We start from the raw sequence: 18698 nt of genomic DNA, 5'->3' as shown, positions 1-18698 counted from the left end.
TAGCTTCCGCGCAGCAAAGGAAACAATCAACAGAACTAAAAGACAACCTTTTGAATGGGAGAAGATGTTTGCACACAACTTAACACCAAAAGATCCCCAAATAATCCAATTAAAGAATGGGCAGAAGACGTGAACAGACCTTCAAAGACATCCAGATGGCCAACAGACACATGAAAAGATGCTGAACATTGCTCATCATTAGGGAAATGTAAATCAAAACCACACTGAGATACCACCTCACACTGGTCAGAATGGCTAAAATGAAAAACATAAGAACCAACAGGTGTTGGTGAGGATGTGAAGAAAAAGGAACTCTCGTGCAATGCTGATAGGATTGCAAACTGGTATAGCCATTATGGAAAAACAGTATGGAGGCATTTCAAAAAATTAAAAATAGAATTACCATATGGTTCAGTAATTCCACTACTGGGTATTTACCCAAAGACTATGAAAACACTAATTCAAAAAGACATATGCAGTCCTATGTTTTTTGCAATATTATTTGCAATAGCCAAATTAGGGAATCAGCCCAAGTATCCCTCAATAGATGAAAGGATAAAGAAGATGTGAGATATATACACATATATATGTATATACGTGTGTGTATATATATATATATATATATATATATATACACACACACATGTATATATTTATTCACATGTATATATTTACAATTTAGAAAAATTGTAATTTCAGTACAGTTAACATACTTCTCTGAATGACTTATTTCACTTAGCATTATACTCCTTAGATACATCCATGTTGTTGCAAATGGCAAGATTTCATTCTTTTTATGGCTGAGTAATATTCCATTATATATGATCAATGACCATAAAATATCATCCACAACTTCTTTTTTTTAATGCTTATTTATTTTTGAGAGAGAGAGAGAGACAGAGTGTGAGCAGGGGAGGGGCAGATAGAGAGGGAGACACAGAATCCGAAGCAGGCTCCAAGCTCCAAGCTGTCAGCACAGAGCCCAACACAGGGCTCAAACTCAAAACCCGGGAGATCATGATCTGAACTGAAGTCAGACATTTAACCGAAGTCAGACACTTAACTGACTGAGCCACCCAGGCGCCCCTCATCTACAACTTCTAGAAAACCTGTCACTCAAGATTAAGAATAAAACAAGGATGGGCTCTGCGCTGACAGCACAGAGCCTGCTTGGGATTCTCTCCCTCTCTCTCTGCCCCTCCCCTGCTAGTGCACACACGCGCCTGCTCTTTCTCTCTCTTTCTCAAAATAAATAAACTTTTAAAAGAGAATAAAAAGAGTACATGTTTCAGATGATGACTCATGCAATTTATTACTGAATTAATTTTAAAGGATCTACTTCATGAAGAAAGAAACTATGGCAAGCAAAAAGGTGTGGGATGAAAGAACCAACTGTGTTAAAATTATTTGTTAAACAGAATAAACACTGCCAATTAAAAAACATAATAATTTGGAGGATATGGATTAAGATGACATTAGAACTCTGCACAAAAATAATGTGGACAATGGGGCACTGATAGAAATCAAAGCGTTCTAAGAGTCATGTATTAATGATGAAGCATTACTCTTCTTTAAAGATATTTATCTCTAGCCTTCATGGTAAGGAGGCATGTTAAATATATAAGTATGAGCCTTAAAAGAATAGTAATAGACATTTAACTTTCTAGCAGAGATTAAAAACAACAACAAAGGCCAGCAAGACAAAACCAAAAACAAATTTAAGACACACACACACACACACACACACACACACACACACACACATTAACTAGATAAAATGATAAAAACAAATAAAAAATCATCTGAATAGTCCTGTAAAATAAATAATTTAAACTATAATTTGAAGCATTTGAACCATAATTTAAATTTCTTTTCCAAAGAACATTTCAGGCCGAGTGTTTTTACAAGTAAGTTCTATCAAACCTTCAAGAAGTGAAAAATTCTGCTCTATTTTGTTTGAGTGTTGGAAGGGACTGCTCCCAGCTTATATAATACAGAGAACTTGCCAGCACAACCTGTAGTCCAGAGTGTACATGGCGCCCCCGGAACCACACAGCTCAGCAGTCCTGAGCACAATGTAGGGGATTCCAGGCCTTCTCACTGAGGAACTTGGACACACGAATCTCAAACACAAATTTTAAAAACCAAATCCCATGGTGTGTAAAAAAGAGAGCATGTTGTGACCATCTAACCTAGGAAATGACAGATCAAGCAGAGCTAAACAGGAAATAAAAAATGAAGTGATACAATAGAACAACAAAGGACAAAGAACTCTGTCCCAAACAACGAGAGATGGCACACCGTGTTCAAGCACATATGAAATATTTTTCCCCTCAAACTGACCACATACTTATTAGAATGACTAAAATAAAAAAGACAAGAAATAATAAGTATTGGTGAAGATGTGGAGAAAAAAGAACCCTCATATCCTGTTGGTGGGAATGTAAACTGCTGCAGCCATTGTGGAAAACAGTATGGAGTTTCCTCAAAAAATTAAAAATAGAATTACCATACGATTCAGGAATTCCACTACTGGGTATTTACCCAAAGAAACAAAGACACTAATTCAAAAAGGTACACGTACCCCTGTGTTTATTACAGCATTATTCACAATAACCAAAATACAGAAGCAACCTATGTGTCCATGGATAGATGAATGGATAAGGAAAATGTGACATGTATAAAGGAATATTACACAGCCATAAAAAGGGGTGAGATCATGCCATTTGCGACAACATGGATGGACCTAGAGGGCATTATCCTAAATGAAATAAGTCAGACTGAGAAAGGCTAATACCATATGATTTCACTCACATGTGAAATCTGAAAATAAACCACACAAATGAATAAACAAAAAGCAGAATCAGACCTACAAATACAGAGAACTGATGGTTGCTAGAGGTAAGGGGGTTTGGGGACTGGGCAAAATGGGTGAAAAGGAGGGGGAGATACAGGTTTCCAGTTAAATAAGAAGAGGGACACAGATGACTGGGTCAGAGGGACACGACCTGAGGACTCGACCTGTCACCACTCGCTCTGAAGATGGCAGAAGGGGATGGTGAGCCAAAAAAGGACAGCATCACAGCAGCCAAGGGGCCGGCAGTGGCAGACTAGTTGTACAGAGAAAACCCTCGAAGGACACCCCAAAATTCAAAAACCCATGTGCACACACCTTTTTAAGCAGCTAAACTGAAGGAAATCTTCAGAGCTCAGAACCTCAAGGGAAAGAGAGCATCTGAACTGGTGTTTATCCAGTATGCCACTGCCGGTTCCCTGACAGTCTAACACCTGGGCCACAGACCACTTGGGGGGACAGGAGACAAAGTTTAGGCCTGATCCAAGGGAGAGGTCAGATGGGAGACCTCTGCACGAAGCCAGGATACAAAAGGGCAACACCTTCAGTAAAGTAGAGAGGCCTACCCTGCAGAAGGAAACTGGGCCTGGAATCTGGAATAAGAACACATACAAATAATTTGATGTTTTTTAAAAAAAAAAGAGGGGGGTGAGTGAAGCCCAGAAAGTGTGAGACAAGTAGAAATCAGACAATAAGATTGTTGAAAAATGGTCAGATGAATTAATCATCAAAATAAATGTATACAGACGACACCGGCTGGTTGAAAGACAGGTATTGTTAAACTGGTTAAAAAGTAAAAGGGTACCTATATCCCATTGGCAAAAGATATATCTAAAACAAAAGCACACTGAAAGCTTGATACTGAAAAAGGATGGAAGAAGGTCAATACCAATATAATACCAAGAAAAACCAAAACAAAGTTGGAATGGACAGATTAACATGAGAAAAAATACTCTTCAAGACAAAAAACATTGCTAGAGATGAAGAGTGTTACTCTATGCTGATAAAAGTGTTCACTGGGAAGGTAGAACTCTAAAAGTGTATTCATATAATACAAAACACAGCTTCAAAATATAAGGCAAAATACTCAGAATTATAGGGAGACAAAATCCACCACCTAGTAGAATTTTAATATGTATTTCTAAGAAACTGATGAGATCAAGCAGACCAAAACAATCTGTAATGATAGCAAAGATTTAAACAAAGTGGATGTAATGAACAAACACAGAACATTGCACCTGACAATTGGGAGAATGTACACACCTTTCCAGAACACCTGGGACACTAATGAAAGATGACAGTGCTCTAATCAAGGCCACAAAGCAAGTATCAATAAATTCCAAAGAATAAGTATTAGAGACCACTTAACCACAACACATGGAAGTTAGCAGTCAATTGAAAACATATTATTATTGATTGGTTTTTTAATTCGGTTAAAAATTTTTTTAATGTTTTATTTATTTTTGAGAGGGGGGGAGGGGCAGAGAGAGAGGGAGACACAGAATCTGAAGCAGGTTCCAGGCTCTGAGCTGTCAGCACAGAGCCCGATGCAGGGCTCAAACGCAAGAACCACCAGATCATGACCTGAGCCAAAGTTGGACGCTTAACCAACTAAGCCACCCAGATGCTCCTTAATTTGGTTTCTAAAAGAGAATAGATACATTTAGGTAAGCAGAGAAGAAAATGACAAAAACCATTCAAGTAAGTTAAATATGAATATATATTAAGTATAGATACAGAATGCATATTTATTCACATATACTGTGGTGGTTAATTTCATGTGTCAACTTGGCTAGGCCAGAGTACCCCAGTATTTGGCCAAACCTTAGTCTAGATGTTTGTGAAGGTATTTTTTAGCCAAGATTAACATTGAAACTAGTAGGTTGTATCTAATGCAGATTGCTCTCCATAACATCAAATTGGTGAAAGGTCATAACGGAAAAGGACAGATCTCCCTGGAAGAAGAAGGAATTCTGCCAGCAGCTGGCCTGCAGTCTGGAACTGCAACATTGGCTCTTCCCTGGGTCTCTGGCCTGCTGGCCTATCCTGGAGAGACTGAACTTGCTAGCTCTCATAATCAGGTGAGTCAATTCCTTAAAATCAATCAGTCAACCAACCTTTCTCTCAGAGATCTCTTTCTCTAAACACACATGGACAGGCACACATACACACAGACATGCACGCACGTGCACACACACACACACACACACACACACACACACACACTATTGATTTTGTTTCTCTGGACAACCTGGACTAATACATATACATATTTATGTATTTACAGAATAAATAATAAACATGCCACACACATACGATGGAAAGTCATCAGCAAAGTCAGTTCTTTGAAAATAATAATAATAAAGATAACCCTGGGTAAGACTGATCAAAAAATAGAGGGCATAATGAAGCACTATTAGGAATACACAACAGGTATAGCAGATCTTTAAAAAATATGACAGCCATGCTTATGCTAACAAAATGAAAGATCTTAGTAAAATGCACAAATTTTTAGAAAAATGCAACTTGCCAAAACTCAACTAAGAAGTTAAAACCTGTTTCTAACCATTAAAAACAGGAAATCTTTCAAGGAGAAAATACCAGGCTACATGGTTTTGTATGTCAGTTCCGATACCTACAACTAGAGCAGGTATTTAAGGAACAAGTGAGAATTCCAGTTTTACTCAGACTCTTTCGGGGAACAGAAAATGAGGCTGTGCAGCCCTGAAGGAGGGGAGGAGTGCTCTGTAGCAAGGGGAAAAATCCAAACGATGGTTGTTGAACAGTGCTTGCCACCATGGGCCATTCCGACCTCTTTACACAAAGGATAGATGGTCTTGATAGCTCAGGCCCCTGGTCACCTCCAAACTTCCACTCTGACCGTCTCCAGGTCAGAATCAGAGCACAGTGCTCTCCACCTGAATCTTGAGTGGGAAGCAGGCAAGGTTAGGTTCTCCCACCCCCTTACTCATGACTGCTATATGCCGATCTACCTCAGAGAGGACCTGGACCAGACCAGTTAACTGAGCATGTGCAGAGCATGGACTGATCAGCAGCCTTCAATGCCACAGCCATTCATCAGTCAAAGTGAATAATCTCAGTCTTGACCAGAACTTACTCTACCCCAAATCTAAATCTTAAAAAAAAAGAAAGAAAGAAAGAAAGAAAGAAAGAAAGAAAGAAAGAAAGAAACACCAGACACTAATCAGAGTTCACAGCAAGGCCCAGAGCAACCTCTTTTTAAAACTGTCACAAAACGGGCCCCTTTTAACTCTTCCTCATCGATGGGTACAGCTTGCAGATGACTGCATGAACGACCCCCTGCTATGGTGAAGAGGAATGAGTGGCCATCTGTGTTATGACCATGGGCTTCTTTGTACTACTGCAGAAATGGCCTCCCAGAGCAGCCACTGAACCTGTCAGCCCACAAATTAAGCCAGATGCAAAATGAGCATATGTGGCAGTTGCCCTGGGTCATGCAGGGCAATGTACTTAAGCAATATGTGGTTCAATTTCAATAGTCAACAGTGTAATTCAATTATAGTATTATTTGTGGGCCGAATCACAGGGATTAATCAGGAGCAAGAGCAAAGGTTAACATTGTACCGGAAGCTACAACAGTGGTCTTTTGTACTAGAAACATCATTTTTAACAAGGGTTCTGGGGTCTTTCAGTCACCTCCTTCCAACTTTCTGGCACAGAATTTTAGGGCTCCAATCAAGCACAGTCATACCCAGGAAACACCCATTCGGGTTTCAAAAATTCAACCATGTAAGGAGTTTCATTTAATGGTCCTGTTTCTGCTGGCAAGGGATTTCTTTTCCTCACACCTCCAGAGCCACCAAGTGCCCTGAGATAAGGGTCACCACACCACGGCTCGGAGACAAGTAAATTTGACACTTGTGCATCAGGATGTCCTCTCAGGGTATTTCTGGCCTGGTTGTTTACAGTAGTGATAATCTCCTGTAGTGTTTGCATTGTTTACATTGATTTGGAGGAAGGAGAATATTCTTTTTTCCCCATTAAAGACCTACTTACATAAATACTGAGATCACATGCCCTAAGTATACTCTTCTAGGAAGGAGTTTTGGAAAGTGAACCTGAGCCTAGCATACTCCAGAGTAATTAATAAAGGGAAATCTCTTGTCATATAGTGTTGTGCCTAAGAATCATCATTGTTGAAGGAACTGTCCTTTTAGGAGGAATCCATGTTGTTTTTGCATAAATGCTTGCGATATGGGGTGTGCAGGAAGCCTACAAAAGTTTCTTCCATTGAAATAAAGTGGTAACTGTGTTTTCAGAAAGTGAGAGAACACAGTCCTTGGGTGCTCATTTGAGCAACTTAATGGATGCAAAAGCAATTGTGTTTTGGTAGTATTGGCATCACGTGACACCATTCGACTTCAAATTAATAGGTGAATAGAAATACAGAAAGGACGATTTAAATGTTCACAGAGAAATGTCATTTCTGCAGGATTTGTGGCATCATGATGTGATACCACAGTTTTCAAATTTTCTCTTAGCTGCCACCCTTTCAGCAGAGGAACCCTCACTTGGAAGTCTCATGCGTCTGAGAGAGAAGAGAGCAAAGTCACTCTGGCTAGGGGACCAGGAGCAAGAACTGAACCGGACCCCGTTCCCAGGTAACTTTTCTCTCAAATGGCTTCACAGAGCCCCCAGAACTCCGCTACACAGCATCATAAAACCAGTGCAGGCATGAAAGCAGCCCAGAAGAAACTCAGATGGCCCTAGACTGGAAATCCAGCACTGCGACCCTACGTGGTAAAAATCATAATGTCAGTGCTAACCTCAACAAAACAAACTAACTTATACCAACTGAGCACTAAGTGCCTTACCTCCATTAATTGAATCCTCCCAATAATATGAGATAGGTACAATTATCACTATTTTATATATGAGGAAACTGAGCTCAGAGGGATTAAACAATCTGCCTAAAGATCCCACGGCCAGTCCTAAGTGACTGAGCTGGAATTCAAACCTCAACGGTCTAACTCCCTACTCCACATTAACAAGCATAAAATCTCTTTTTAGAAAAAATTTTTTAAAACGTTTATTTACTTTTGAGAGGGAGAGAGACAGACAGAGTGCAAGCCAGGGAGGAGCAGAGAGAGAGGGAGACACAGAATCCGAAGCAGGCTCCAGGCTCTGAGCTGTCAGCACAGAGCCTAATGAGGGGCTCGAAGTCACGAGCCGAGAGATCATGACCTGAGCTGAAGTCCGATGTTTAACTGAATGAGGCACCCAGGTGCCCCACAACCACAAAAACTCTTAAGCTCTTAGATCTAGTTTGGGCCAACCACCTTGAATATGAGGAGGGTATTAATAATCTTGCAGAAGAGTATCCTGCACAAAGGTATTCAATAATTATCATTCTTTTCATCACAAATGGCATAGAATATATACCCTCCAGACATGCACTAATTACTTCAATGTTCAATTATCTGCCAAATAGCTCCTGTCAAATGTCTGTGTGAGCCAATTATTACTTGAGAGATGGTTCACAGACATGCCAATCACTGAATCTTCAAAAAAAAAAAACAATTAGCGCTTTGTTATTCCAGAATAATCAGTGAAAGGTACCAAGAAAAGAATAAATGAAGTTCAGTACACAGGTAAAAGGATATATATATATATAAACTAACAACTGCGCCCTAAAAAGGAGAGCCTATTCACAAAAGTAAATAAAACGTGTATGTGACAAATACTTATTAAACACCTAATATGTGCTGCGGACCAACGGAGGCACTAGGGATGGAGCAGCAAAGCCTCTGTCCCCATGAAACTTACAATCTGGTGTGGGAGGCTGACGATACACACGGGGAGGCAAATGTGAATGTAATAGGTCAGGTGGTGAAAAGTGCTATAAAGAAATATAAACAGGATATGAGGACAGAGTGGTGGGAGGAAAAGATGCTAATTAGAGAGGGTCAGGGGGGACCTCTGTGATGTGGTGACATTTCAGCAGCGATCATATCTGAGGGTATCTGGAGGATGGCATTCCAGCTAAGGGGGCAGCACGCACAAAGGTCCTGAGACAGCCAGTGTGTGGGCTAAAGGGAGATAAGCCAGGAGGAAAGTGGTAGGAGGTGTGGCCATACTTGCAGTCAAAGACCAGATCATGTATGGAAGGGCTGGGTCTGCTGAGGACTTCAGATTTTATCCTGAGATGGGAAGCCATTGACAAGCTTTGGAGAGAGGAATCTGTGGTTTGAAGTGAGTTTCAAGGATGGCTCTGCTGCTTTGTGGGAGACAGAGGGTAAAAAGGGCCAGGAGCCTGACAGATAACAGCTAGGACATGTTACAGTGCCACCAACAGGGGCAACAGCACAGAGACCACTCAGAAGACCATGCATTAATCTTGCAAATCCCAGGCGAGTCTAGCAAGGCCCGCACAAGCCTTATGCAATGAAAAACACAAAACACAAATGGGTGAAACAAGGCCCTGAATAAATAAGAACTCTAACATGTCTCTAAAGACGTAACATAATAAAGATTTTTTTAATCCCTCATTAATTTCTCAAAAGTTAACATTTTATAGGGCTTACTACGTGCCAGGCACTGTTCTCAGCACCTTATGCATGTAAGCATAGCAACCTTCTAAGGAGGGTACTATGATTATTCCCATTTTAAATGTGAGGAAACTGAGGCACAGTCAGGTAAATAGGGTGTTGTAGAGGCAGGATTTGATCCAAGAAGTCTGTCTGCAGGTGTTTCTCCTGACCAATCTGCAAAGAATGCCTTAGAATGTAGACTGTTCCAGGCACAGCTGCCCAAGGAGCCCTTCTAGAAGGAAGCAGCCAGTGTGGATGATGAAGGAAAGAGAAGGAGGGAGCAGTTTGTGCTGGAAATGCAGGGGGATGGGCCTCCTGGGTTCTGTACCACCCAGTCCCAGGGCCCTTCCTCTTTGTCCATCCCAGATCCTCACCAGCAGATCCTGGGTTAAGGCAAAGCCCTGATGGTCACATGCTGCTCTCTCAGAGACAGCGTATTTTGCTAGAGGCTTCATCATTTTAGGAATGCCAATGTGGAGAAATTAGGAGGCAGGAAGCAGGACTGGCCCCACACCAGCTGTCTTCTTTAGAAGGTGTCCATTCAGCTTTCACAGCCATCCAAGAGCTTTGAGGTCGGAGGGCCTGACCCTGTGGCTCTGATCCCACTGCACATGAGCCCCTGATGGCTTCCAGATGAGACTCTACAAGGACTGCTAGGAAATCCGCACTCTTGACTGTTTCCTTTCAAGGGGGTTTTGGAGGCCCTAACCTAGAACAGGACATCCCAATCTGTAGAGCCTTGGAGAAGCAGAACATTATCAGGCCTCTCAAGAGCTCTTATGTTCACTGAGAAATGAGGAGCCTGACAGATGACAGCTAGGACATGTTACAGCGCCACCAAGAACGTGAAGAAGCTTCAACACACAGCCTCTCCCACCCAGGTGCCAACACCCACAACCCTCGGTGAATCAGACTGTCCTCACAGGGTGGAAGGAAAAGCAATTGCCCGGCAAGGGGCGGTGTCCAGTGCCCATGCACATCCTAGGCTTTAGCCACACTCAGCCCAAGCCCTCGTCCCCGAACTCCTCCAGCCGCAGCTCTGCACAGAGAGGAGCAAAGTCTCAAAGAAGCATGGCCAGTCAGCAAATAAGGCCCCTGACTTGTCATCTGGTCAGGGCAGAAAGAGGACCTTGGAGCCTTCCAGAAAGATTTTCAATGAGAGGTTTATTGTAATCAGTACGGGCTTGGGTTCCCCCCACCCCACCACCATCAAAGAGTTAATCAGCCCAAACAGCCCACTGGTGCTCCTTTCCAAAATCAGTTTCATCGGATCTTTTCTGGGGACTATTCTTAAATGGCTAATGTGGACCTGAAGTCAAACAATGGCCAAACAGGTAAGAAACAATATGGCATAAGGAACATTCTTTAGGTGAGGAGGTGAATCCATACCAAACTGCCTCCTGATTCCCAAGCACACTGGAGACCAGCTGGGGAAGGGAGTGGACACCCGCATGAGGCACCAAGGTCTCCAGACTCTGAGTTTTGTCTCAGCTCACCTGTGATAGGCCAAGTTGTACTCTGACAAATTTACAGTAAAACCTCGGACAAATTTACAGTAAAAACAATCTTAATGCACCCAAACTGCCTCTCGGCCAGGAGCCAAAGTGTGCTAACGTATGGCACACCCACACTGCCTCGGCAGAGACCTAACCTCATGCCAGGGATCAAGGTGTTCCACAAGTCTGAACTCAAAAAAAGAGACGGCATGCACAATAAAATCAAATAAATCAACCGAGGGGCTTCTCGCTGTGCCAGAAAGAAAGGTGGAATGAGAGAAAACAGTCTTTGAGGTGTAGAGGACGAGCCATCAGTTGTTGGGACCCCCTGACCCCCTGACCGTACCTGCAATGATCCCGTCCATTTGCTCCAGGGCAGCTTCTAGCACGTGACTGGCATCCGAAGCCATGGCTCCTCTCCCCTCAGTCTTCTTCTTGTCTTACTGAAAGTTCAAGCACAGGACAAAGGAAAAGTTGCAGAGAGGCCCACATTACGCAGGCAAGACCGCAAACCCTCCTCTTTCAACATCACGTGGGCCTCTCTAGCAAGAATCCGAGCCGGCCACCCTCCGGTTCTGCCGTCTCTAGAGCCTCTCCCTCCTGGCGCAAGTGATCCGTCTCCCGCAGCTTTAGCACACTATCCCATTCACATCTGAGATTAAGAGCCGCCATTATAGTCCCAGGTTCCAGAAGCTGCAGCCAGCACGGGGGAATCTCCCTTACGAGTTGGATAAAGGGACTCAGTGAGGACGTGCCCTGCAGCAAGCGGGCGTCAGGAGTCTCAGGAGGCACGTTTGTCTTAGAGCCGCATCTGTCCCGCACCTGCAACGCCTTCGTCGGGTAGGTGTGATCCAGGCCGAGAGTCCTCGGCTGCCACTTTCCTGGATGGTCAAAAGTGCCTGGCCTAGCGGACACACTGTTGTGGGGAGAGCTCCGTCCCAGGAACCTGGAAAATTCCTCTCACCATCTTAGTTCTAGACTACCCAACACCACGCAAAGTGCAGCATCCCACCTCCCCAGGACTGAAGAGCTTCTCCCAGGACACAAAGGCCACCCTCCCCCCAGGCTGAGTCTCCCGTCTAACGGAGATGGCAATTGGTTCTATCTCTGGACAACGCTGCCTCTACGAACGAACGGTCTTTCAGCTAAACTGTCTTCCTGCAGCCTCTTCTCGTTTTATTGCTTCCCACCCACTCCCTGGTGGCAGGGAGCGACAACTGTATTTGTAATCCCTAGTTCACACCTATAAATGGCAGGCAGGAGCTGTTGTTTGCTCCTTCAGCAAAGCCTGTGCATGTGTCCAACGGGCATAAGTGCTGTGGAGAACCGGCCTGGCTCCTCTACCCAAGGATGGCCCGGGTCAGGAAACAGAGGGTCCTGGGGGTCTCGGCTCCTGTCCCCTGTTGATGTTGGACTTTCAAAGGGAAGAAAGGAAAGTGAGCAGCCACAGAGAAGTGGCTTTGGAGATGGTATGGATAAAGATTTTAGGACTACAAAGAACCACATTGGACTATACCAGGCAGTAGCTGTTAAAATAGACTGGGTTCAAACCCTGCTCTACCATTTACTATGTGATCTCTGAGCCTCAGTATCCTCATCTGTAACATGTGGATAATACCAGCACTTAACACACCAGGTTGATGTCATGATGAAATGAGGAATTAATATTTCATAGAAAGTACTCAGTACATTTCCTTACAGATAGTGAGTGCTCAACATATGTTAGCTGTTTTTGTTTTTGTTTTTGAAGTGAGGCAACGATCTCAGGATGTATTTGTGCCAGGACAGTGCACTGGATGAGAGACTTTAAACTAAATGAGGTAGGCTCAGGAACAGAGAACCCAGGTAAGTCCAAGAGGCTGGCTCCCCTGGAGGAGGTAGGCATGGCAAAGAGAGATAAGCAACTATTTGTATGGAGAGGGAGGGCAGTGATTCATAGGAGCAAAGGCCAAGGAAGGTCTGGGAACAGGCACTGAGCCTCGGCAGTCCAAGGGCCATTGCACAATCAATGCAGGGGCATGAGAACGGGAGCCTGCAGAGGGGGTGGGAGCCTCATCAGCACCTCAAGGCTGTGGCAGGAGCTACTACAGGAGGCTGCAGCAAGGGACAGAGCTGCCACTGCTGAGAAGAGCAGCCCAGGCCACTAGAGACCCCAAACATGTGCAGATCTCATGGGCTGAATAGAAGTAAGCTTGGGGGTTTGGGGGATGAGAGTAGAGGTAGCAGGAAAAGGGCACACAATCACACACAATTATTGCAGGTCAATAATCCACACATTCCCACCTGTTCAGAGATATTAAAGGTCTGAAATAGTTCCCTCTGAGGACTTCCCACTACTCCTAAGGAGAAGTCCACACTGCTCACTCACTGGGACCTTCAAAAGAGACAGTGTAGGATCCGGCCAGGCCAACCCCATATTGCTCTCTCCATTGGTCATGTTCCAACAGCATTGGCCTCCTTTCTGTGCGCCACCCCCCTCCCCCTGCCGATACTCCAAGACCATGTCTTCTTCTGAAACTTCACACCTGCTATCCACTCAGCCCTGAGCTCGCTTTCCCAGCTCTCTGCATGGCTCATTTATTCTCATCTTCCGGGTGTCAGCTCCCATGTGTCATCTGAGACAGGCCTTCCCTGCACACCTCCATCTATAGCAGCCCCTTCCAAGTGCAGCAGTTCCAAAGTATCTCGTCCGTATACTTGTATGCTTGCCAACTGGCCTTGCTCACCCTCTCCATGGAGGCAGTGGGGCCCTGTCTGCCTTGTTCACCCCTATATGCCCAGTGCCCAGCACAGTGCCTGGCACAAGGAAGCTTATGAGTGAATACTTGTGAATAAATTGATAGATCCCTTTCACCCACATTCCCCGAACCCTGCTGTGCTGGGTACTGGGGAGATATTGACAAATCAGACCTAGTCTCTGTCCCCACGGACCATGCAGTCTAGTGAAGACAAAAGTATAAACAAATTAACGATGACACAGTATGGGGTAAGCTGATAGAGGCCGGTATGCAGTTTCTCTGGGTCTTGAAGGATGAGTAGAAGTTTTCCCAGAAGATAAGGGGGAGAATGCTATTCCAGGCAGAGGGGATGGAAGGGTGGAGAAGCATGTAAGGGCAGGATGTAATTGGCAAATATCAAAGTGGTTGATGAGATTACACCAGAGCATCCAGCTGCTCATGATGAGTCAAAACCTTTCACAGAATTCACATAAGTGTAACGAGGGCAATTAATAAGAGGAGCTTGGGAATCACACCCACTGCCAGTGCACAACAAACCAAGTGGCCTCAGATGTAAACATATCAGATCTTTAAGAAGATCTCGTATTTTAATAGGCAGGCCCCATTTGGGGCCTTACTACCAGGGTAGAAGGGAGAGGACAGTTAGAAGGTGCCAAGCCTGGAGGGTCCAGGCTACAACCCCCTGCAACAGAAGGGCCATAAGAGGAGGCCCACAGGCCTTCTGCCCAGGGATGAGTTTGTACTTGGCAAAGAGCAGGTTGGGTGGACCCATGGGAGGTGGTGTGAAGTGACACATGAGTCAAAGGTGTATCATATTTAAAACCCAGGAGCCCGGGGCCGGTAAGGTTGTGAGTGCTCAGAAGCCAGACCTGCTTAGGGCAGCTGATGAGCTCAGTTCCAGACCTGCTGGGTCTCAGGTGATGGCAGGACACCTGTAAGAAGGGGCCCTGCCAGCTTCTGTCACAGGGCAGCTGTGAGGTGTCAGTGGCATGGGGTACAGAGAGACTTTTGAAGGGCCAAACATGCCATCAATGTGAGGCCTCAGGCCCCCATCTGTGAGCACAGACACTCTCAGAACAGGGAAGCCACAAGGTCACCAACCATTCCTATTCTGGCACCTAGTAGGCATTTTCTCCTCTGACCACTGTTGAGGTTAGAGCTCCTGTCATTAACACACGATGGGACAATCATTGCCCTCAGGGAGGTTGGAGCCTCAGAGGCACACATGTCACACACCACATTCAGTGTCTGTTCATCCCTGCAGGGGCACAGCACCTCCACTGGGAGCCTGGGTTCATCAGGGATGTGGAGCTTACGTGCACGAAGCTCCAGAAGTTGAATGCCTGGAGGCCTCCTGGAGAGAAGCTAGGTGAAGAGGCAATGACCCAAAGGGGCCGGGAGAGAGTCAGATTCCAGAAGCACCCCAAAGGCACAAGCGAAAAGCAGAGCAACTTCTAAGCAGGTGGTGGGGAGTGGAAGTGAAATCATGTTCTCTACCAATGAGAGGGGAGCTATAGCAGCCAGCCAGGGGCCTGTCACAGCGTGGATGCTGGGGCAAGAGATAGTGTGCCTGGGGGACTCCCTGGGGGCGGGGGGAGGTGCCCCCAGCCCAGGAAGGAGAGGAGCAGGCAGAGAATGACATGGCTCTTAAGGAGCTTAGTACAGTGACAGCTGTTGTGGCCCCAACCAGTTTTCATTCTCTCTGGACACCTGGACTATTAACAGAGCCCTGCATTTGATGGTGAAGGAACAGGAAGGCTTCTCTTCTTACCAAGTGACTAGCTCACGCTTAGCTACAAAAAGAAACCGGGAATGTTAAGAAAAAGTGTAGCCCATTCACCATTCACCCTTCCCTTCACCTACAGGCCTCTCTAGATGCTGTCATCCTCCTATCTGAGATGATGTCCCACCAACATAGAGCTTTACCCTCTTTGCCACCAGCCAGACAGAAAATGACCCTGTAGCTATAGAGAGGAACTGTCTTGTTTCAGAATGACAGCATCTGGTGACAGACGTCATAGCCACATGAATTGCACCACGCAAAGGTCAGTTTGGCACCTCGAAGTTGATAAGGGTGTAGGATTAGGGTTCTGAAATTTAGAAAGTGAGCCTCAATTAGCCACCCGTTATCTGATGCACTCTCAGGCAAGCCGTGATTTAGATAGTGCATTAAGCTTTCATGTTCAGCAAAGTAGAATCAGAAGTAGGCAGGAACTGTTGATTCAGATAAGTCTTGGGCAAGTAGCCTTGACTTATCCCACCCACACTGAATTGCCAGCTTCCATTCCATTTTATAAAGTACTTTTCCTTTAGTAAAAGTGGTTAGAGCTGCAAGTGTTTCGGGCAGGCTGGCACTGGCCAGGACCAGAGAAGGAATCAGGAACAGATCCAGAGTCCCTGGTACCCCTGCTCCTTCAGGGTCTCCTGTGCCATGGACACAACTGAGCCAGATCTGGGATCGGATTCCTTGGCGGCTCCGTCCAGATGAAGGGATGGGGGTGGGGTAGGGTGGGGACAGTGTCCCCAACTAGAAGGCAAGGCCTGAAGAATGAACCCTGAGCCAAGAACCCACCACCACCAAACTTTGGACTCATCACACACCTCCTCCTTCTGCAAATGGCCATCAGGTGGTAAAGAAGTGTTGTGTTATCACAACCAACCAAAGCCTTTTCCCCATAATTTACAGATTGCCCATAAACCAGAACACTCTTAAACAGTTATTTTAAGAAATCCCTCTTGCTATGCCTCTGCTTGGGAGACAGCTTCTTAGAAGGATATAGGAAATTTATCTCTTTGGGATAAGAGAGCAAGAAAGCCATTTTCAGTATTAAGAAAAAATGAAGATGGAAAAAGACACAAGGGAAACTGATGGCGGAGCCTAAATTTTCAATCACATCCCATATCAGTCAAGAACACCTTTCTTTTCAAAGGACAAAGGAAAAAGGAACACAGTCTGGAGTTAAAACATGCATTCTGCTGCATAATGACTGTGGATCTTTAGACAAGTTATTTAACCCCTCTCAGACTCAACAGTCTCATCTGTATCAGGATAAAACCAATCTCATTGCTACCAGTGAAAGTAAACAAGATAGACCTCAGGTAAATACAGCAGATTGAACCCAAACATCTAAATTAGCTACCCACTGAAACAACAGTCGAGAAATTTATTTTGAAAGACATAAACCCACAGGGACACTGAGAATATGCTAGCAGAGATAAGGGAGATGCCAGGGCAACAGCTCTGCAGCAAACATAAAAGGACAGCTGGTCCATGTTGGAGAGCTTCCGAAAGCTCTGGGAGAGATTTCTCCAGCAACACGAAATTAACAGGACACCTCATGCTTCAGAACACCCAAAGAGATTTATATATGGGGAGGAATTTGTTTAATTCAATGACAAGAAAGTTGAAACTCAAGCCAATGACAAAAGAACTGCATGGAAACCAAAAAGTAAAAGTAACCATGAACCTTACAGTGAAACACCTCGTAGCAATCTAACCGGAACTGCAGGGGCAGCATGGGGTCGGGAGAGAGATGAAAAGTGGTTGTGGGCAGTGGAGGTGGGGCTGGAAAGGGAGCAGATTCCTCACCTCCTGGAGTGGGCACTCAGAAGTCACTAGATAATGACAACTGAAAACAATTAATAAAGCAGCAGAACAAGCATTTTTTCCCCCAGCAATATGGATAAAAATACTAAGAAATGTAAAGTGGCTGCTTCTGAGGAAGAGCAATGGGGTTGGGTAGGCAGGGAGACAACAGCTGTTTTAACAAATCGTATACAATTATTTCACTGTTTAAATTGTGTAGATGTATAGTAGTGATCAAAATCAAAACACTTAAAAAGTAATATGTGCAGTGTGCCTGGCAGAGAGTAGAGACTCCATGCTCCTTCCTCCTCTCGGGCAGGTGTCTGTTAGCTACTTGCTGGGAGTTTCTCCAACACTGTCTCACGTAATCCCCATGTGCCACTTAGGAATCCTCTCACTTTGCTGATGAGCAAAAAATTGGGCAGCTTGCCTGAGGATGCACACCGTTCTTCCACTTTGCCTCTGAAACGGGAACCCACTGGAGGGTTTTGAGCACAGGAGGATCTAACATACCTTGTTAAAAAGGAACACTATGGCTGAAAATGAACAGGGCTGGTGGGGGTGCAGTGCATCAGTGAACACAGGAAAACCAGGCATGAGATGAAGGTAGCTTGGACCAGAATAATGGTGGTAAATGTTCTCATTCTTGATATATGTTGAAGGCAAAGCCGGTAAACTATACTGATGGAGTGGACATGGGAGAGAGGAATCAGAATTACTATAAGGTTTTTGCCCTGAGTCTCTGGGAGAGTTGGAGGGACTGCAGAAGAAACCATTGAGGCAGGGGAAGGGGTCATCAGGAGACTGGTTTTGGAAATGTTCAGTTTAAGATGCCTAAGGACACCTAGGAAGATACACTGGAAATATGAGTCTAATGTTGGGAGGGAAGTTTGGGTGGAGAGAATTTGGGAGCCATTTGTATGGATATGGAATTTAAAACAACTGCATGAAGTAACCTAAGTAGTGCAGAGAAAGAGAGACAGAGACAGAGACAGAGACAGAGACAGAGAGAGGAAGGAAAGGAAAGGAAAGGAAAGGAAAGAAGGGAGGGAGGGAGGGAGAAAGGAAGGAAGGAAGAAAGAATGAAAAGGGAAAAGAAAAGCAAGAGGCCCCAGAACTCTCTGGAACACTACAACGCAGCCATCAGGAAGAAGAACCAACAAAGGGGACTAAGGGGGAGCAGCCAGGAGAATTGAGAAAGTGCTGCCCTAGAAGCCAAACAGAGGGTTCAGGATGGAGAAGGAAGCAATCAGGGGAGCCAAGTGCTGCTGAGTCAGACCAGAAACCATCTTCTTGCCCAGTGCTCACTGCTGGTGATCTCATCTGCTCCCACAGCCTCACCTGTCCCCACATTACCTCACCCTAGACTCTTACAAGAGCCTCCTAACTGGCTGCCTGCCTCCAGGCACCCCTGTCCACCCACCTTGCACTGAAGATTCACCTAACTCAGTG

The 18698-nt window shown here is 44.9% G+C and overlaps 1 protein-coding gene across 5 annotated transcripts in view; it reads right to left on the bottom strand.

Annotated features, from left to right (window-relative positions):
- The window catches only part of PPFIBP2 (PPFIA binding protein 2), a 145339-nt gene that overhangs the window by 102242 nt on the left and 24399 nt on the right, over positions 1–18698 (bottom strand). For all 5 annotated transcript variants that reach the window (XM_042904368.1, XM_042904371.1, XM_042904370.1 and 2 more), the window contains exon 2: positions 11269–11365. In XM_042904368.1, the coding sequence (XP_042760302.1) occupies positions 11269–11332 (64 nt within the window). In that variant the 5' untranslated portion in view covers positions 11333–11365. The remainder of the gene's footprint in view (positions 1–11268; positions 11366–18698) is intronic.

This window comes from Panthera leo, chromosome D1, assembly GCF_018350215.1.
Source record: "Panthera leo isolate Ple1 chromosome D1, P.leo_Ple1_pat1.1, whole genome shotgun sequence".
NCBI lineage: Eukaryota > Metazoa > Chordata > Mammalia > Carnivora > Felidae > Panthera > Panthera leo.
Note: the sequence above shows the minus strand (reverse complement) of the source record. Positions and strands in the feature narration are given on the sequence as shown.